At 54.5% G+C, this 20944-nt stretch overlaps 2 protein-coding genes across 3 annotated transcripts in view; both read left to right on the forward strand.

The window, feature by feature from the left end:
- The window catches only part of CLIP2 (CAP-Gly domain containing linker protein 2), a 60037-nt gene extending 54410 nt beyond the window's left edge, over positions 1-5627 (forward strand). For both annotated transcript variants that reach the window (XM_058854482.1, XM_058854481.1), the window contains exons 15-16: positions 1118-1180; positions 1656-5627. In XM_058854482.1, coding sequence (XP_058710465.1) covers positions 1118-1180; positions 1656-1667 — 75 coding nt within the window. In that variant the 3' untranslated portion in view covers positions 1668-5627. The remainder of the gene's footprint in view (positions 1-1117; positions 1181-1655) is intronic.
- A 1653-nt stretch (positions 5628-7280) lies between these two features.
- On the forward strand, positions 7281-20715 carry LOC131587177 (myosin-10-like). The gene is made up of 18 exons (XM_058854750.1): positions 7281-7748; positions 8017-8067; positions 8161-8202; positions 8278-8322; positions 8513-8608; positions 8802-8893; positions 9038-9134; positions 9299-9502; positions 9734-9856; positions 10481-10645; positions 10804-10919; positions 17764-17829; positions 18110-18175; positions 18730-18853; positions 19024-19117; positions 19516-19677; positions 19815-20098; positions 20641-20715. Exons 1-18 carry the CDS (start codon positions 7494-7496, stop codon positions 20713-20715), a joined length of 2157 nt encoding a protein of 718 aa, XP_058710733.1. The 5' UTR covers positions 7281-7493.
- Positions 20716-20944: the final 229 nt, after the last annotated feature.

The following is a 20944-nucleotide window of genomic DNA, read 5'->3' on the forward strand; positions in this document are numbered from 1 at the left end:
AGAAAACCTTCGCTTTCTCCTTGTGTTGGACAATGCCTGACCCACAGCTTTGCAGGAGATAACAAGGATTTGACACTTGGATGTTTTCTTGAAGAGTTTTAGTGACTCCTCTGGGAGCCTTGTTATTTAATTTCAAGCAAATTGCACCACTTTGTTCATTATGGTGACCATGTTCTGAGATCAGACTTCAAGCCTGATTTTTGATGTCAGCTGTGTGGTCAGTGCCCAGATTGGGTGAGCTGCAGGCAGGTAATTGCCTGTGGTGGGGGGTGCTGGACTCTGGCAGCAGCACTATTCTTGCCATCCAGGTAGAATCCACTGCCTGGCAAACAGCTCAGTCTCCTGTCACAGCTTAGTTGGAATTTCTGCCTGGTTTTCATGATCAAACTAAACCTCTGTCCTGTAGGGTTGGTTCTGCATCTTTGTGGTCCCAGTGAGGATGGAAACTGGGACTCTTAAACCCTGCAGCCTTGTCTCCCCGTAATGCCATCAGCAGTTCACCAGTGGATGTGACTCTGATTGCCAAGGCCCAAGCAGCAGCACTGGGAGTGCTGGGGCTTCAGGCTGCAGCTTTCTTCTCTTGTTTGTGCTGCCTGTACTGTCACTGGGAAGCTGAAGGGCTCCATGCTACTCTGCTAGAGAAACCTTATAAATGTTTAAAAGTTTTGTCCTCTCTAAAGATAGAACAGCCTGTCCTGGTTGCCAGACTTATCCCCAGAGATGGGAAATGGGGAATGGAAATGTGATTTCCAGTGCTGGATGTTTAGAATGCTGTGCTTTGCAGCTAACACTGTCCTTGGCTGGATTTGTGTTTTGGTGTTTAAGAGCTGGGGTGAACAGTGGGTTTGTGTCCACAAGGAGCTTGGGGGTGTTTGGTAGCTGGGGGGGAATGCAATCTGGCACATGGGGATTGAGCCAGGGTGCAGAGGGCAGGAAGATTCTTGCCCAGATTCTCAGAGCAGGAGTGAGCTGAGGTTTTTGCATCCTTTTTCCCTTGTGTGGAGTGGGCAGCTAAGGGAGGACAGGGCAGTCTCACTGCCTACTTTTCAGTGCTTGTAAGCAAAACCAGCAGGATCTGTGTCCCTCTTCAGTAAGTGTTGTCTGTCTTCCATTGCAGACTGTTGGAAATTCAGGGTCTGCTAACGGGATTCACCAGCAGGATAAATCCCACAAGCAAGAGGTGAGTTATGAGCAGAATGTTGTTTAAAACAGGATCTGCTTGGTGTGGTTTCTTGCCTGCTGTGGTGGGGACAGCACTTGGATGGGGGTACTTCTGCCAGCACAGCTTGACTGTTTCATTCCCACAGCAAAAGCGAGAGGCTTTGCACAACTCCAGCTCCCAGGTGTGGTGGGAACCTCACTAGAAACCCCTTGAAGCCATGGGGAAGGTGGTGGTGAGGAGCACACAGAGGTGCAAAGGGAGTTTCCCCACAGTCTCCTGGATCAGTGCTGTGTGACCCTTCTCCTGGCAGCCCCTGCTAGAACCTGCTCAGCCTCACATCTCTGCTGTCCCCTTTACATGGGTGGCATTTGTGGGACATGCTGTCCATGGCCTCCCACCCCATAAAAGCTGTGGGCATTCTGCTCCATGCCTCTTCCAAAAAAAGCCTCTGTGCTTGTCCTCATTCTGCCTAACAAGATCTGTTTTCTTCTAGGAGAAGCTCTGATAGAGAAGAGGTGAAAAGGATCATTTCACGCCAGTATCAGCTCCTCTGCACAGTCAGGAAAAACACCACCACATCTGGCTTTAGCACCTCCAAAAGACCACACACAGTATTTTCACTTTAAAGCAGGACAATGTTTATAATGTACTAACTGTTGTAATCAGGACAATCCCAGAGTCCAGTTTTCCAAGACAGCCATTGTTCCAGGAGGGAGCAGAAAGACCTCTCTGGGTTTGGTTTCTTACTTGTATGGTTTTGACTGTGGAATTTGTATTGTTTGAGCTGCCCTTGTCCCACCAGCTGACGTGGTTTGGGTGACAGCTGCCCTGACCTGTGGCTGAAGTGTCAGCAGGTCCCAGTAACCCCACAGGAGCTGCAAAGGGATTGGCCTGTGGTGTTCAAAGCACGTGCCCATAGACTGCACCCTTCCCACGGGGTCTGTCCCTTCCCTCCCACACACCCTGGTGTCCTGAGGACCTGCACAAGTGAGTGAAACCTGCTGGGCTGATGATGTGAGGTCTGGGGCCGTGTTCTCCTCCTCCCTTTGTGGAAGACATCACTGTTTTAGAGCAGAGGCTGCACTTAGTTCTTGTATTATAGCATGTTGTGGGAAATAATCCAGTTTCAGAGGGATATTTATTTTGTTCTCCCCTACCATTTGGGGAAGAAGATGTGGTGGCTCTGAGTTTGGGGTCAGGCACACCTTGCCTGGGTGTAGTTGGCCTTTCTCCTGCAGTGAGATCTCTGAGCAGGCTGGAGTCCTGTGCCATGGCCAGCTGTCCAGCTTGGTCCCCCTCACTCCTGGGGGGTTCATTTGGTCTGTTTTGAACTCAGGACTCTGCAGATGCTGGATCCCAGCATCACTGGCCTTGGAGCTCCATGCTGGGGGCAGTCAGTGCTGGACAGGTGCATTGAGAAAATGGTTCCCTCCTTGCCTGTTTCATTTAACAGCTCACTGTGGGTTGCCTGGTGCTCTGCACAGCTGTCCTTGGCTCTTCAGTGTGATGCCCATTTGCTGCTAAGCAGGATGGATGAGGTGAAGGTGCTGCTGTGAGCCTTTGATGGCTTCAGCAATCCTCTGTGCATGACCTGAGTGTGTTTGGAGCAGAGGCAATCCAAGAGCGGAGCCCACACAGCTCTCTCTCTGTACCAGCAGAGGATCTTGTTCCTTCTTCCCAAGGCTTTACTCTGACTTTGCACCACAGCTCCCAAGTGGCACCAGGGCAGAGGAAGGTGACAACATGCTCCTAAAGGTGTGAAAGAGCCCAGCTCAGGTTCACTGTTCAGTAGCACAGACAACAGTCACAATATTTTTCCAGGCTTCTCCCACTTAGTGCCCAACTCCTCCAGCCTTCGTGAGCTCTTGTGCTGTGATGGGGCATCTGTGACAGGACAAGATGGGAGAGGAGTTGTGAGGCTGGTGAACATGATGGCACATCAGCTCTGTTGCTTTTTGCCCTGATTTCCCACGAAGTTGTGTCACCTTTTCTCAGTGGGTTGCCAGGCTCCTGCTTCTTTGAAGGATGGGCAGCCAGAAGCAGCCTGGGAAAGATTTGATGGCTGCAATCTTGCCATGAGGAGGATGACATTGAGTACTTGACCCTTCTCACCTGATACAGGTAATCTCCTGTCCTTTGGAGGATGGGAGAGGAAGGGGACTTGAGGGAAGTAAAGCAGGTCAGAAATCACAGCGGAAATCTGCACATGGTAGCAGGAGGCAGAGCATTGGATTGAACTGGCTGGAAATAATTCATGCAGGATTCTATCCTGCCTTGTAGAAGTGTTTCTTCAGCTCTTACTAATCACCAGGAAGATTGCCACATCTCTGCCTTGCTCTGGGAGTTTCCCAAGGGAATGGTCTCCAAAGCCCTTCTGTCTGAGTATTCATCTTCTAAGTGATTTTGGAAAATCCCAGAGGGAGTTTTTGTTTGTTACAGCCCTCAATAGTGAATACCTCACAGCTGTTTTTAAGAATGTAGGGCTGATGTTTCCCAAAATGCTCCTGTTGGCAGGATGGGCTCTGAAGTCATGTCTGCAGATCCCATGGGCTTCCTGGGCACCTGCAAGAGGGAGGCCCCATTCTGGTTTGTAACTTGCTTTCCCTTATGGGTTTTCCAGTGACTTGTGACCAGCTGCCTTCACCTACAGCAGAGGTACCTGTGTTTTCCACCTCCCTTTGGCTCTGTATAGAATGAGACCCCCTGGGAGTGCTTATGGAGACCATTTGGTTCTGTTGATCAGATCCAAAGCTGTCAGGCTACGAGAGTCTCTGGCTCCTGCTTCTTCCCAGGGACCATCCCCTGAGAGCAGCTCAGACCTGTGGCTTTTCCTGTTCAGCCTGGGAGACAATGCAGAACAGGAACAGATGGGTTCAGACCAGGTTCAAAGTTAGTGCTGATGGTCTTCTCTGGCTGTAAATGACTGTGCTGGTCCCTGAGGGTCAGCCAGGAGCTGTTGGCACTGCTTGGTGCTCTGTGCAGGCTGTGTGGTCACTGTGTTGCAGGGCTGAGGGTTGGAGCCCCCCACCCATTGGGGGAGCTGCTCCCAAATAGGGCCATGCACGATGCCAACAGGATATGCTGTTGTGTGCTCAAGTGGGCTTCAGCTCAACCCTGTCTAAGGGGCCAGGAGGGGTTGGACTCACTTCCTTCCTCTCCAAAATTATCACAGGCTTCCCCAGGGCACCACCCTCTGGCTGCCCTTCTGAGGAGGTAAGAGACCACACTAGGGACAAACTTGGAAAGGACAAGGGGGAGGTTCCCCAGCCCCTCTATTTATTTGTAAGTTTAAGTGCTATTTTTACCTATGTGGTGGTGTATAAAGTACTTCATGATACTTGGTCTTACTGGCTTGGTTCTTTGGGAGAGAGTTCCGGGGCACTGGAGCGGTGATGCGCCCTTGTCCTGTTGTTGATCCGGGCTGGTTCCTGTTTGTGCCTTCACTCCCCCTTTGGCTTCAGCCTTGCTCTTACCTCGACCCCTGAGAGCTGGTAAGGGAAGGGCTGTGCTTTCCCCAGCCTTTCTCCCAGCCTGAGAATGCCATGCTGGTTTTCCATCTGCAGATGGGGCCTGAGCATCCTGCCCCAGAGCAGCGGTGCAGGGTGGGGAGCAGGAGGTGACGTGCTGCTGGAGCCAGTGGCATTTTCCTGACAGTTAGTGATGCTTTTCTGCTGAGAGCTGAGCCCTTATCCAGTGAAAAAAACAGCCTTTGCAATGGAGACTACTTAGTATTGAGAGATTTCAACAGCAGAATTCAACAGAATTCTGTTCTCTAGAATTTCTTCTCTAACTCTCAAGACCAAAGGGAAAAGAATCAGTCTTGCTTGGGAATGTCAATTTTATCCCTCCTGCAGCATGCAGAGAGCTGGAGCAAGGGGCAGCACAATGCTGGTGCCCTATGGAATGATGACAGCTCTTGGAATGACAGGTGCCAAGCTGCCAGCCAAGGCCTTACAGCTCCTGCCTCCCCCCAGCCACCAGCAGCTCCTCTGACTTGCAGTAGAGATGCATAAGGGTTTCATTAAGCAAAATGATGCAAATGACACTGTAAAAGTCTTAACAAAAATTCCAGTACTCCGTTATTCAGCAGCTTTAGCAGCTCAGCACTATCTGTAGGGAGTTATTAATACACTAAGATCCTATAGGCCTCCTGTAAGTTACCACAAAAAAGATGATACTAGATGTATAAATGGATGATAACCTTTTACCCATACAGTATGTATTACAATTTTGTAGCTTAGTCATTTTTTGGCTATCAGATTTTGTTAGTATGATACAAAAAAAAAGACAAAAAAAAAAGGTTTGACTGCTAATGTCTATTTTGTTATTTGATTCATTTTCTTCCTCTGTACAAAAGCTGTACAAATCTGTCTGTGTAACTCCTCCACATCTGTATTCATGTACCATCCCCTTGTCCTGGCTTGCTGGTGTGGTGAGCTCCTACTAAACAATAAACTCTGTGGCTGAAGTTGGGCATCCTGGGGCTGCTGGGGCATGTTCAGGGTGTTCTGCAGTGCACAAACTGTCTTGAGCTGGAAGGGGCTGGGGCCACGGGGCTGTGGCACTGTTCCTCCTGCCCTGAGCACCAGCAGAGACCTTGAGCTGTCTGTGTTTGGGCTCTGCAAGTGGCTGGGAGGCTGCAGAGCTGCCCTGGGGATGAGCTGAGCTGGAGCACAGCTGCATTTGCTCTTCTGCATCCCATGCCAGAGGTGGGGACAGCCAAGCCCAGCACCATCTCCTGCCTGGGCAGCTGCTGCTGTCGAGCATCTCCCAACCCTCAGCGTGGTTGTGCTATTTATTAATCTGTGATTATTTTCTAATTGTCTCCCCAGTCCCTCACTGACATATCCACAATGCCCTGAGGTGAGGAGTGTTGCAGGGTGCTGTGCCAGACCCATCTCCCTGCACCTCAGCACTGATCCATGCTTGTTTGAGCAGTGCCACCTTCATTTTGCATAGACTGTGGTTGGGTCATCCTCATTCCTTCCAGGTCATCTACCACAGACCTTCAGAGCACAAGGAAATGGGGATTGCAGTGAATCAGTCCAGGAGGAGCTGCCCCACCCCAGGCCCTGCCTCTCCTGTCCCTGTGTTCCACCACATGTCCATATGGATGCTCTGAGCATCACGGAGTTTTGCTGTCACACCTGAGGCAGGACTGGATGGATTTATGCTGGTTCTTGGTGCTGAGGCAGAGCAGGCAGCTCTGTACTGCCCCACAGCACTCTAGGCTGTGATTTTAACTATCTGAGAAAAAAAAATGATGTAATAGTATTTTTTTTATGATGCGTTACATGCTCCAAACCAGGCCTAGGGCTTGCTGTGCCAAACCACCAAGCAGCCAATGTCTGAAACCCAGGTGAAAGCAGCAGGTTTGGCCACTCTCTCACAGGGACTGAGCTCTGTGGGACCACTGGCCCTGCCCACGGCCTCTGCCCAGGTGCTGCTTTGGGGATCCCTCACTTGCTGAGGAAACAAACAGAAATGTGCCCTTTGCACTTCACCTGGGCTGTTGTGGTTGTTCTGGTGCCCTGCCCGTGGTGACTCACACTGACAGTTCACCTGCACAGCAAAGCCAGGCTTACTGCCCACTCCACAATGCAAGAAGGAAACCAACAACATGGGATGCCACAGAAGAGGACACTGCACAGCAGATGAAGAACTGGCTTAGCTGCAACTCAAGTCTTCAACTGATTAAAAGAAAAAGAGAGAGGCCTCTCCTGTCCTGTGAGACTTTTGAGCACCTTTCAGCCGCTAAAGGGGCTCCAAAAGGGCTGGAGAGGGACTTGGCACAAGGGCCTTGAATGACAGGACAAGGGGGAATGGCTTCACACTGTGACGTGGCAGGGTTAGATTGGCTATTGGGAAGAAAATATTCCATGTGAGGGTCAGGATGCTTTGGCACAGGTTGCCCAAAGAAATTGTGTCTGCCCCATTCCTGAAAGTGCCCAGGGCCTGGCTGGATGGGACGTGGAGCAAGCTGGTCTAGTGGAAGGTGTTCCTGCCTATGGCAGGTAATTGGAAAGAGAGGATCTTTGAGGTTCCTTCCAACACAAGCCATTCCATGACTTCATGACTTGAGGAGTCTGTGACCCACCAGCTCCCAGGGGTGGGGTGTGCTGCCTGGCAACGGGAGCTGTGATGAAGAGGGGCATGAGCAGGGCAGGCTTCAGTCCTGCAAGGGATGAGGAAGGAGGAAGGAGGCTGCCAGCTGCTCATTCTTTTTTTCATCCCTTTTGCTCACCCCCTTCGTTATGCCTTTTGCTGATCCCTGACTGACCCAGCTGGGCAAGAAGGCTTCTGACCAGCCAGGGACCGAGTGTGTGCAGACATGGAAACACCCCTGGACACGCTCAGCCTCTCCCAGCTCCTGGATCTCTCCATTGGGGTACCCGAGAAAGGAGCCATTCAATTTGCAGCCATGAGAAAACTGCTGCAGGTCATGCTGGAGCACCTGGACGTGCAGTACCTGACCACTGAGGAGCCGTGGCCGGGCCAGCTGAGTGGCCCCTCACTCGCTGATGTAGCTGCTGAAGTGAAAGAAATTAAGAAGGAGATGGAAATCGACAAGAAACACACATCTGAGGTAGAGGCTCTTCCCAGCCCCCTGGGCTCTCCCCCACCACACAGCCCCTCCTCACCTCCTCAGACAGCGGTGCTTGGCACTGCCCTCACTGCCCAGGCAGAGCTTGAGCTGCTGGCAGTGGCTCTTTGCTGAGCTGGGCTGGGGCTGGTGGCACCGGCACCTGCTGGCCTGGCTGAGCCATGGGCTGCCCATGGCAGGGTGGGGCTCTTTGGGGTGTTGCTGCCCTGGCCATCACCTCAGATATCCCACTTCTCGGACTGCTTCACAGGTTCTTGAGGACGCTGATGGAATCACAAGTGCATCAAAGGGCTTAACCAAGGTACAGGTCTCTGCAGACCACTGTGGTTCTGCAGGTAGTTTTCCCCACAGGCCCTCCTCAGGTACTTTCCACCCTTACCACTTTCTCCTACAGTCCTCTAGGTCAGAGAACTTGAAGAAGAAGAAGAAGGGACAGGTCAGTGCATACCACTCTGGTGGTGACGGTCGTGTTCCCCACACTCCTCATCTCTGATACCACTTTCTCCTACAGTCCGGCACGACAAAGGAAAAGAAGACCCAGGGGGCGCAGGATGAGGTGAACTGCTGCTGGGAGCAAGTCCTGGCTCTGAGACAGCAGCCAGTGCCCTCGGCTCTGCTGGCTGGATGTGTGGAGAATGCTGCCTGTGCTGTCCCCCAGTGCTCCACAAACCATGGCAGGGCTCAAGGCCTTGCAGGTCCCCACTGACCCTCCCCAGAGGCTGACTGGCACCACTCCTCTCTCCTAGGACGTGCCTCTCTCCCTGGATCTCCGTGAGGAAGTTCAAAGGATAAAGACAGCACAGACCCACATGGCACAGACGATGAAGGAGTTGGCTGCCTCGGTGAGCTACAGGGTGATGTCACCCTTGGGCTCTCATGGGGAACTTCAATGGGACTCCAAGAGCAGCAGTTTAGGGTCAGGGTTTCAGGAATGGGTGGGGGGCTCTGGGGTTTTCTGTGCAGCTGAAGGGCCCCCATGCTGGGACAACATGATTGATGTCTGTGTCCTGCCTCTGCTGTCACTGACCTTCCCAGATGAAGAAGCTGGAGGAGGACATTAAAAAGCTTAGGCAGGATACAGCCCAGTGGAGAGAAGAGACCAGTGAAGAGCTCTCTCAGCAAATTGAGTAAGAGGATAAGAGTGGGTTTCATACCCTGTGGGGCTGCAAGGAAGCCCAGGGGATCTGGGAGCACCCTGGCCTGCGGGTACAGGACAGTGCCTGAGCAGCCCTGCAGGGTAACCCTGCCCTTGCCCCCATCTCGCTGGCCAGGGCTGTGCTGCAGGAGACAAAGCGAGAGCTGCAGAAGATGGAAGAGCAGGAGGAGATGAGGAGTGCCATGCTGGAGCAGCTGCTGACAGTGACCCAGGTGGATGAGGCGAGGTCCTGGGGGAGGACTCCTACCACTCACTGGCTTGGTGCAGTAGCCCTGCTGGGGTTCCCAGCCATATTCCCCAGCTGGGTACGGCCACCCAGTGCTGTTGATTCCATCCATCCCATCTCTTGAGCCAATTCCCTCTGTCCTTCCTGCAGTTGGCTGGAACAGAGGAGACAGTGGGGAGCATGGAGGAGGAGCAGAAGGCAAAGGGGGAGTGCCCCAGCTGCTCCGTCGACATCAGTGAGCAGTTGGGGGAGCTCCTCCTGCGCTGTGAGAAACTCCAGGAGCAGGTGGACTCCCTGGAGTCTCGGCAGGTGGCCATGGGCAAGCTTGAAAGGATGATGAGGAATTGGGGCCAGGTACGCACTTGGCAACATGGGGGACTGGGGAGGATGTTGATGGCATCCCCCAACTGCATGTGCTGTGCTGTAATGTGGGGGAGACCCAAACTGCACCAGTCAGTGGCATGGACAGAAAAGTCCTGTTGACACTGAGGGCTCGTGGCCACTGGCTGAGTAATGCGGGTCTGCCCCTGTGGAGCAGCCAGACTCCCTTTGGTCAGCATCAAATGTTTTTCCTCCTTGGAACAGGATCAGGAGATGATGCAGCCCAAGGATGCCACAGTTGTGCAGATGCAAAGGGACTATGAGAAGCTCAGCTTCATCTCAGAGAGTCTTCAGAAGGACTCTCAACAAAAGCAGCAGGCAATTGAGGTGTGTGGCTGAAACCCCTTTGGAGCCAGAGCATGACCCAGGAAGACTCCAGGCAGGGATCTCAAGGAATCTGTCTCCCTGCTGACCTGCTCACAGCACTGTGCTGATTCCAAGTGCCTTTCCTTGATATTGTTTTTTGGATAGGGGGAGCGAGATGTGCTCCCTGCTCCTGGGGGGAGCCCCAGGAGGCAGCTCCAGCCCTGCTGGGGTGTCATGGGTTCCTTTCTGTGCTGAAAGATGCTGTTCCAGTCTCTGGAGAAGCTGCAGAAGGAGAAAGCAGATGAACAGGAAATGTTGGCAGCCATGGACACGGTACAGTCTCGAGGGGCCTCTGTGCCAGCCCAGGGGTTCCTGAGCAGGGTGACAAATGTCCCTTGTCCCTTGGGGGCTGGCTGGCAGAACTGGCCTGCGGGAGGGAGGATTTCCTGAGCTCATTGGGGTCCCTTACCCTTCACATGGTGGGACCAAGCTCACCAAGGTGATGGGGCAAACGGGGCCACAGCACCCTGAAAGGGGCATGATGGCCTGGAGGAGGCACTTCTCCCTCTGCCCCTCACGTGTGCTGCCCTGCCTGTCCTTCCTCATCCCTTTCCCCATCGCTCCCCTGCCCTTCCCCTCTGCTAGAAGGCTGACAAAGCTGCCTTGGGCAGCAAAGTCAACTGCAGCCAGTTTGATGCAAATATGGAGCGGCTGGATGAGAGGATGCAGGAGCTGCAGAGCCAGATTTCAGGCCAGGAGGAGCACTGGAACAAGATGCAGCAGCAGTTCAGTGATGCAATGGAAGAAAAGGTGAGGGGTTCTCATGGTCCCCACCATCAGAAACTGGCACCTTTGGGGCTTGACAGCCTGAGGCAGCATCCCTCTGAGGATCCCCTTCCAGGCTTTTCCCTGGAGACCTGCATGTTGTATCCTGGGGCAGCTGGCTGAGGCTGTGCACCTGTTCACAGCTGGATCGCCTGGAGCTGAAGGCTTTCAGTAGCCAGATGGGCGAGATGTGGAGGAGAAGCATTGACCACCTCAAGAGTTTAACCAAGGAGGGTGACAGTGGTGCTGGGATTAGGAAGTGAGTGTGATGGAGATGGAAATGGCCTTGGGGATGGTGATGGTCCCATTCCCTCCAGCTGTCCCAGCCACTGCCCAAGGAGTCCCCTGCCCTGGGACCAATTCAGCTGCTAAATCAGCCATGGAGATGCTGATGAAGCAGCTGCACCTTCTCCTTCCACCAGCAGCACATTCCAGGCAGGGCTGTGACAGAGCTCCCCAGAGCTGCCCAGCCCCTGGCTGCTGCCAGTGAGCTGCTGCCTGTGTGTGGGCAGGGCTGTGGCCCCAGGAGCTCCCCCAGCCCTCTTCTCTCACCCTCCTTAGGCAGCTGCCAGTCCCTTTCATGTGCCTGTCCTGTGACCGCATGCTCACCATGCACGTTCCTGGCCAGTGAGTAGCACCAGGGCTCTGGGGGCAGAGGGGTGTCAGGGGGGGAGATGGGTGCCAGCAGGGACCAGCTGTGCTGGGCACAGGGGTGACAGTGTCCCCTTGGGAGGGTGTGATGTGGGGAGCCCCCCTGCAGCCCTGCCCTTCAGCAGGGGGTGTGGGCACCCATCCCAAGGGCTACAGGAAGCCATGGGCTATAATCCTATGGGTTTGGGGGTGCTGCCTCCAACAGGAACAGGCTGTTTGTTCCCTGTCACACACCTGTAACTCCTGCTCTCCCCAGGAAGCCTGAGACACTCCCATATTTGCAGCCACTGTTCCCCAGCAGGGAGCCACAGTACAGCCAAAGGTAGGGGCTTTGAGGACACATCCCCAGCTCCTGGGGTGCAGGGTAGCCCTGCCTCAGCAAGGAGGGCCCTTCCCTGTGTGCGAGAGGCTTTTGCCTCCTGCAGCAGGTGGACAGGAGCTGGGAGGAACACGCTCCTGCAGGCAGCACCACCAGTTCCCTCCCTGGCACAGCAGGGTGATGCCACAGGGCTGGGCACTGAGTGTCCTCTGCCCCATCCCACAGGGGGCTGGCGGTCCATGGCAGTGTCCCCCGTGTGCCTCAGAGATATGAGGACCATCAGAGCACACTGCCACCCATTCAGGATTCTCTCCAGAGCAGAGAATTTCTGCAGGGACACGGGACCCTCCCCAAAAAGGTAGGGATGATGAAGGTAAGACATGTCATGTGGGGCTGGCAGGGTGATGCTGAGTATCCAGGGTCAATTTGTACCTTCAGTTTCCCCAGGGAGAGCTGCTTTGGGAGGGTTTCAGGGGATGCTGAATTGCCCCCATGTTGCAGCCAGCTGCTCTCTCCTTCCCAGCCCAGAGTGACCCGAGTGCTGGGCAGTTGTGGACACACCTGGAGGGGCCGTAATGAGCAGATTCCTGTGGTGACCAGGACACCACATGAGCCAGGTGTGGCCCTGTCAGGGGATATGGGACTGCTTGTCTGCTGGGTCTGCACCTGGTCCCTGGCCAAGCAGGTAACCCTCCTGCTGCCCCATCCTGGGCTGGCAGAGCTCAGGTGGGAGCAGCCCCTGGGATGTGGGGGCTCACCCCTTCCTCTCACCCCCAGGCCCTGCTGCCTCACGGGGTCACCGGCCAGGCACGACCCCCAAACTCATCTCCAGGGCACCAGGGCTCCTCCAGCACCGTGAGATTTGGACAGCCCTCAAGTAGCTGGACAGGTCTGGGAACCTGGTGATGCACCAGGGACGTCTCCTCAGCTGAGAGGAAAGTCTGACAATAGCTGTCAGAGAAATAACTTTTTTGTTCTATCAAGTTAATAAATAAACTTTCAAAAATACAGGCAGAGTCTTTTCCCACTGTCACTGAAAACTTTGGGATAAATAAAACTTATTAAAACTTATTAAATGGACACTATCATTTTAGTAGCAGCAAGTTAGTTTACTTTATGCTGGTCAGAGGGTGTGTAGTGGATAGTTCCAACCATAGATATGCACAAAACTTTTCACTTATTTATCTGATTTTAGCAAAGAAATTAATGTTCATCCATTCAAAATCACAACATTCTTTTCATTAGTTAGTATTCTAACCTCTATTGGTTGGAGCTTTCTTGCTTCTCATACTAATTAGCCCACATGTTTCAATCTTTTTATTATGTTTTTCCAAGGTAGGGAGATTTCCAGGATATACTGAATTGTCTTTATTAATCTCTTCTTTGTCTTCTGGTCTGTGCAACAACTCCTTGGAGTGCTATAAATTCTGAATTTTACACATCCACTTTTCAGCTCCACTGGGCTTTGTTCACTGAAGCTTTTAAGGATTAGTTTGGCAAATCTGAAAGTTTCCTGATTTTCCCAATCAAACTCTAATAATAACACCCTGTGAAAAGAAATTTACCTACCTGCTGGCTAAGAGTTGAACTTACACTGCTAAAGACTAATTTAAAAAAAAATAATTAAATGTTATAAACTTCCAAGTCAACATGAACATCGCTGCCACAGAGCTTTGAAGCAGGAAGGACTAGGGGTGAACAGAGAGTGTTTTGGAAGGGGGCAGGTTGGGATGCACAGTGGGTGTTGAAAGGAACAACTTTCTTTGTCTTCCCCCACAGCCTTGGAGACAGTGGCAATGATTTAATTGTCTTTATGGACTCTCAAGCTGACATAAAACCAGAGGAAATTGTACAAAGGCTTCACCCACGGAGACTCTTTGCCCTGAACTCCAGAGGAGAAAGGAGTCCATGCCTCAACAACCCTATAGCTCAGGGAGAGGCTCCTGGGGCTCCTCCTGCACCTCCAGCATGAGGAGCAGCACCTCACTGCTCCCCTGGAAAAGGCTGATCCCAATGGATGCTCCAAACCAGGCCTTGGGCTTGCAGCAGTGGAGGAACTGGCTTAGATGGAACACACATCTTAAACTGATTAAAAGAAGAACCATGAGGCTGTACTCTCCTGGAGACCTTTTAGCACTTTTCAGCAAATAAAAAGACTACAAAACAGGCTGGAGGTGGACTTTGCACCAGGGCCTGGCATGGCGATGGCCTCACACTGAGTGAGGGGAGAGATAGGTGGGGTATTGGGAAGAAATTCTTCCCTTTGAGGGTGGTGATGCCCTGGCACAGATGGCCCAGAGAAGCTGTGTCTGCCCCACTCCTGGAAGTGTCCAAGACCAGGTTAGATGGGGCTTGGAGCAACTTGGTCTGGCGGAAAATGTTCCTTTACCTGTCCCTGACAGGGGGTGAAACGAGATGATCTTTTTGGTCCCTTCCAGCCCAGGCCAAACTATGACTCCACTGATCCAAGACTCCATGAGTCTGGGTCCTACTGGTTCCCAAGAGTGGAGTGGTGTGTGTTGCCTGGCAACGGGAGCTCTGATGAAGAGGGGCATGAGCAGCACAGGCTCCAGTCCTGCAAGGGATGAGGAAGGAGAAAGGAGCCTGCTGGTTGCTCATCCTTTTTATTATCACGTTTGCACATCCCTTCTGTCATCCCTTTTGTCATCCCTTTTATCATCCCTTTTGCTCATCCCTGACAGATCCAACAGGGCAAGAAGGCTTCTGACCAACCAGGGACCGAGTGTGTGCAGACATGGAAACATCCCTGGACACGCTCAGCCTCTCCCAGCTCCTGGATCTCTCCATTGGGGTGCCCCAGAAGGGGGCCATGCATTTTGCAGCCATGAGAAAACTGCTGCTGGTTGTGCTGGAGCACCTGGACGTGCAGTACCTGACCACCGAGGAGCCGTGGCCGGGCCAGCTGAGTGGCCCCTCACTCGCTGATGTAGCTGCTGAAGTGAAAGAATTTAAGAAGGAGATGGAAGCCTACAAGAAACAAACATCCAAGGTAGAGGCTCTTCCCAGCTCCCTGGGCTCTCCCCCACCAGACAGCCCCTCCTCACCTCCTCAGACAGCGGTGCTTGGCACTGCCCTCACTGCCCAGGCAGAGCTTGAGCTGCTGGCAGTGGCTCTTTGCTGAGCTGGGCTGGGGCTGGTGGCACCGGCACCTGCTGGCCTGGCTGAGCCATGGGCTGCCCGTGGCAGGGTGGGGCTCTTTGGGGTGTTGCTGCCCTGGCCATCACCTCTGATATCCCACTTCTCGGACTGCTTCACAGGTTCTTCGTGAAGACATTGGTGGGATAAAGAAGGAACTTTCCCGCATGTCAGAGGAGTTCAAGAAGTTCCAGGAGGCACAGGTCTGTGCAGACTACTGTGGTTCTGACGGTCACATTCCCCACACATACTCTCCAGAGACTTGGCTCTGACAGTGCTTTCTCGTAGACTGCAGCTGTTTCCAAGAACCAGAATGAGATTGAAAAGTTAAAGGTTGCCCAGCGTCATGTGGCAGAGGACATGAAGAAGATCCAGCAGACACGGGATGAGGTGAACTGCTGCTGGGAGCAAGTCCTGGCTCTGAGACAGCAGCCAGTGCCCTCGGCTCTGCCAGCTGGATGTGTGGAGAATGCTGCCTGCGCTGTCCCCCAGTGCTCCACAAACCATGGCAGGGCTCAAGGCCTTGCAGGTCCCCACTGACCCTCCCCAGAGGCTCATGGCCACCACTCCTCTCTCTTAGGACATGACTCTCATCCAGGAACTCCGTGAGGAGATTGACAAGATAAAGACAGCACAGGGCCTCATGGAAGGAGACATAAAGAAGATTAAGGAGGCCCTTGGCTTAGTGAGCTGCTGGGTTGGGTTATCTTTGGGCTCTCATGGGGAACTTCAATGGGACTCCAAGAGCAGCAGTTTAGGGTCAGGGTCTCAGGAATGGGTGGGGGGCCCTGGGGTTTTCTGTGCAGCTGAAGGGCCCCCACACTGGGACAACATGATTGATGTCTGTGCCCTGACTCTGCTGTCACTGACCTTCCCAGATGAAGAAGCTGGAGGAGGACATTAAAAAGCTTAGGCAGGATACAACCAAGTGGAGAGAAGAGACCAGCAAGGAGATCATTCAGCAAATGGAGTAAGAGGACAAGAGTGGGTTTCATTCCCTGTGGGGCTGCAAGGAAGCCCAGGGGATCTGGGAACACCCTGGCCTGCGGGTACAGGACAGTGCCCAAGCAGCCCTGCAGGGTAACCCTGCCCTTGCCCCCATCTCGCTGGCCAGGGCTGTGCTGCAGGAGACAAAGCGGGAGCTGCAGAAGATGGAACAGCAGCAGAAGATGAGGAATGCCATGCTGGAACAGATGGTGGCTGACACTGCCAGTCAACTGAATGAACAGGTGAGGTCCTGGGGAAACACTCCCCCCACCTCCTGGCTCTGTACTGCTGGATCTCCACTCCACATCCTCATGCTGTGCTGTGCTGTAATGTGGGGGAGACCCAAACTGCCTCAAATTTGCCTGGACCAGTCAGTGGCATGGACAGAAATTAAAGACTTGACACAAAAGTCCTGTTGACACTGAGGGATCATGGCCACTGGCTGAGTAATGCGGGTCTGCCCCTGTGGAGCAGCCAGACTCCCTTTGGTCAGCATCAAATGTTTTTCCTCCTTGGAACAGGACCAGAAGCTGAGCCAGCAGATGGAAGCTAAGTTTTTGCAGGTTCAAAGAGACTATGAGAAACTCAGCTTTGCCTCAGGAAGCATCCAGAAGGACTCTCAACAAAAGCAGAAGGCAATTGAGGTGTGTGGCTGAAACCCCTTTGGAGTCAGAGCATGACCCAGGAAGACTCCAGGCAGGGATCTCAAGGAATCTGTCTCCCTGCTGACCTGCTCACAGCACTGTGCTGATTCCAAGTGCCTTTCCTTGATATTGTTTGGGTCAGGGAGGAGGGTGTGCTCCCTGCTCCTGGGGGTGCCCCAGGAGGCAGCTCCAGCCCTGCTGGGATGTCATGGGTTCCTTTCTGTGCTGAAAGATGCTGTTCCAGTCTCTGGAGAAGCTGCAGAAGGAGAAAGCAGATGAACAGGAAATGTTGGCAGCCATGGACACGGTACAGTCTTGAGGGGCCTCTGTGCCAGCCCAGGGGTTCCTGGTCATGGTGACAAATGCCCCTTGTCCCTTGGGGGCTGGCTGGCAGAGCTGGCCTGCGGGAGGGAGGATTTCCTGAGCTCATGGGTGCCTCACCCTTCACATGATGGGACCAAGATCACCAGGGTGATGGGACAAATGGGTCCACAGCACCCTGAAAGGGGCATGATGGCCTGGAGGAGGCATTTCTCCCTCTGCCCCTCACGTGTGCTGCCCTGCCTGTCCTTCCTCATCCCTTTCCCCATCGCTCCCCTGCCCTTCCCCTCTGCTAGAAGGCCGACAAAGATGCCTTGGGCAACAAAGTAGATTTCAGCCAGTTTGAAGAGAACATAGAATGGATGGATGAGAGGATGCAGGAGCTGCAGAGCCAGATTTCAGGCCAGGAAGAGCACTGGAACAAGATGCAGCAGCAGTTCAGCGATGCAATGGAAGACAAGGTGAGGGGTTCTCATGGTCCCCACCATCAGAAACTGGCACCTTTGGGGCTTGACAGCCTGAGGCAGCATCCCTCTGAGGATGCCCTTCCAGCCTTTTCCCTGGAGACCTGCATGTTGTATCCTGGGGCAGCTGGCTGAGGCTGTGCACCTGTTCACAGCTGGATCGCCTGGAGCTGAAGGCTTTCCGTAAACGCCTGGAGGAGTCCTGGAACAGAAACATAGAGGATCTTGAGAAGAGGATGATGGGTGATACTGGTGCTGGGTTTAAAAAGTGAGTGTGATGGAGATGGAGATGGGTTTGGGCTTGGTGATGGTCCTGTTCCCTCCAGCTGTCCCAGGTGTGGTCCCCTGCCCTGGGACCAATTCAGCTGCTAAATCAGCCATGGAGATGCTGATGAAGCAGCTGCACCTTCTCCTTCCACCAGCAGCACATTCCAGGCAGGGCTGTGACAGAGCTCCCCAGAGCTGCCCAGCCCCTGGCTGCTGCCAGCCAGCTGCTGCCTGTGTGTGGGCAGGGCTGTGGCCCCAGGAGCTCCCCCAGCCCTCTTCTCTCACCCTCCTTAGGCAGCTGCCAGTCCCTTTCTCATGCCTGTCCTGTGACCGCATGCTCACCATGCACGTTCCTGGCCAGTGAGTAGCACCAGGGCTCTGGGGGCAGAGGAGTGTCAGGGGGGGAGATGGGTGCCAGCAGGGACCAGCTGTGCTGGGCACAGGGGTGACAGTGTCCCCTTGGGAGGGTGTGATGTGGGGAGCCCCCCTGCAGCCCTGCCCTTCAGCAGGGGGTGTGGGCACTCATCCCAAGGGCTACAGGAAGCCATGGGCTATAATCCTATGGGTTTGGGGGTGCTGCCTCCAACAGGAACAGGCTGTCTGTTCCCTGTCACACACCTGTAACTCCTGCTCTCCCCAGGAACCCCGAGACTCTCCCATATTTGCAGCCGCTGCCTCCCAGCAAGGAGCCACAGTACAGCCAAAGGTAGGGGCTTTGAGGACACATCCCCAGCTCCCGGGGTGCAGGGTAGCCCTGCCTCAGCAAGGAGGGCTCTTCCCTGGGCTGGGACAGAGCAGACTGGAGAGCAGAGGGCACCTGTCGAGGGCCAGTGCTTGGCCCTGGTCTGGGGGGTTTTGCAGCCCCCAACTTGCACTGCTTTGTCTCAGATCTCTGTCCCAAGGTTGGTGAAAACACATCTGATGAGCTGTGTCTGATTTCATTCTGAGCTCAGACTTGGTGAGGAGTTGTGTGCCTCTTGGGAAAGGAGTTCCCAAAACCTGCCCTGTAGCTAGGACAGCCCAGCTCCTGCCAGCTGGTGTCCTGTGCACAGGGACCTGCCACGGCCATGGCCAGCACACCTGGCTGTGGGGAAAGAGCCAGCAGATCCAGCCTGGTGGGATGGGCTTGGGTCTCCTGTAGCAGATGGACTGAAACTGGGAGGAACAGATCCCTGCAGGCAGCACCACCAGTCCCCTCCCTGGCACAACAGGGTGATGCCACAGGGCTGGGCACTGAGTGTCCTCTGCTCCATCCCACAGGGCCCATGGCAGTCCCCCCCGTGTGCGACATTGCTGTGGGGACCATCACAGCAGCACCTCCGCGACGCAGCACATCAAGGCTTCTCCACAAATAAGTGCACAGCCGCCACGTCTCCTCAACAGGGTAGGGATGATGATGGTGGGGACACAGAAGGGTGACTGAGGCTTGATGGCACTGCTGAGTATCCAGGGAAAATCTGTGCCTTCAGTCACCAGGGAGACCTGGGTTGGGAGGATTATTGGGAGATGTTGGATTGGACCCCACGTTGCAGCCAGCTGTTCTCTCCTCCTCAGCCCAGAGTGAACCAGCTGCTGGACAGTAGTGGACACACATGGAGGGGCCGTAGTGACCAGCTTCCTGCAGTGATTAGGACACTGCACGAATCAGGTGTGGCCCTGTTAGGGCATGGGGGTTAAGGAGGAGAGGGGACAGATTGTCTGCTGGGTACAGGCTGGGGGATGAGTAGGGCTCTGTGTGCAGAGCTGGGCAATGTAGCATGGCTACTTTGCATCTGGGGAAGGAAGGAGGGAAGGGGCATAAACAGAATGGAGCAGGAGGACTGGCACATGGGGCAACTGAGCTTGGAGCTGGAGTAAGGTGGGGGCATGCCGATGGCCAGTGTGGGACAAGAGCTGGAGTGCTGGTGGGTGGACACAGCTCCTGTTCTCTGAGGGTCTCTGGCTGGGCAGGTGACACTCCTGCTGACCCCTCCTGGCCTGGCAGAGCTCCACCATACAGGGACTCCCACAGAAAGTGGCGGCTCACCCTCACCCCTCAACCCACAGGCCCTGCCACCTCACGGGAGCACCGGCCAGGCACAGACCCCCGACACATCTCCTGGGCAAGAGGGCTCCTCCAGCCACTCCAGCCCCGCCAGACATCCACAGCCCCCATCCAGGTGGACATGACCCATCGCCCGGTGCTCGATCTGGCACATCTTGTCAGAAGTGAGAAAAAAGTGTGACAACGGTCATCAGAAACATGACGCTTCAGTTGTATTAAGTTAATAAAAAGCCTTAAAATTACAGCCAGAGCCTTATTTCACCAGCCTCTCTCTTCCCCAGGCTCTCTGATGCTCCTTTAGCTCCTTCCCTGCTCCTGTGGCTCTGCCACCAGGGTGAGCAGATCGCGGCCCGGGGCCAGGCCCTGAGGCCGCTGCCCAGGGAAGCAGGAACAGCACTGCAGAGCCCGCACTGCCTGAGGCCTCATGGGCTGGGAAGCCAAGGGCAGATCCCGATGGTGCCTGGCAGGCACTGCTGGCGCTGCTGGGCTCGGCTGCCGGCTGAAATCCTCACAGGCAGCCCTGATGCCGACTCAGGAGCCGCTTGCAGCCATGTCCGAGCGCTGGCCCCGGCCCTCAGCCCCCAGGTGGAGTTGTCTCTTAATCTCTGCATGGGGACACTCCAAACTCATTTGTCACCTTCCTCCTCCTCTTCCTTTCCCCAGGGGCAGCATTAGGGACTGGCCCAGGGGGTTTCCTCCCACAGGGCTGGCAGTGCCTTGTCCAGAGCTCCCTCTCAGGAACCCTCTGCAGAGCTGCACCAGCCAGGCACCCCCGACTGTCCCACAGCCTGAGGCTGATCCTGCCAGTGCCGGCCATCCCGGGCCGGAGCAGCTCCCTAGGCTGGGGAACACCGGGGACATGGGGACACGGGGAACACCAGGGGACATGGGGACACGGGGAACACCAGGGGACATGAGGGCACGGAGTACACGGAGGACACCAGGCACCGCTCCCCTGTGTCCCCATCCCCACAGAGCCGAGACGTGTCCCAGGGGCTGGGACGGACTCGAGCACAGAGGAATGTCTGCTGTGAGGGGAGAAAGGACACTGCAGTTGTGTGGAAAAATTCACACAATTTTCACACAATTCAACAGCTCTGCAGTGCTGTTCCTGCTTCCCTGGGCAGCGGCCTCAGGGCCTGGCCCTGGGGCACGATCTGCTCATCCTGGTGGCAGAGCCACAGGAGCAGGGAAGGAGCTAAAGGAGACAAGGCTCTGGCTGTAATTTTAAGGCTTTTTATTAACTTAATACAACTGAAATGTCATGTTTCTGATGACCGTTGTCACACTCTTTTCTCACTTCTGACAAGATGTGCCAGATCGAGCACCGGGCGATAGGTCATGTCCACCTGGGTGGGGGCTGTGGATGGCCGGTGGGGCTGGAGTGGCTGGACAAGCCCTGGTGCCCAGGAGATGTGTCGGGGGTCTGTG

The sequence above is a fragment of the Poecile atricapillus genome, chromosome 21 (genome assembly GCF_030490865.1).
Source record: "Poecile atricapillus isolate bPoeAtr1 chromosome 21, bPoeAtr1.hap1, whole genome shotgun sequence".
In the NCBI taxonomy this organism is placed as follows: domain Eukaryota; kingdom Metazoa; phylum Chordata; class Aves; order Passeriformes; family Paridae; genus Poecile; species Poecile atricapillus.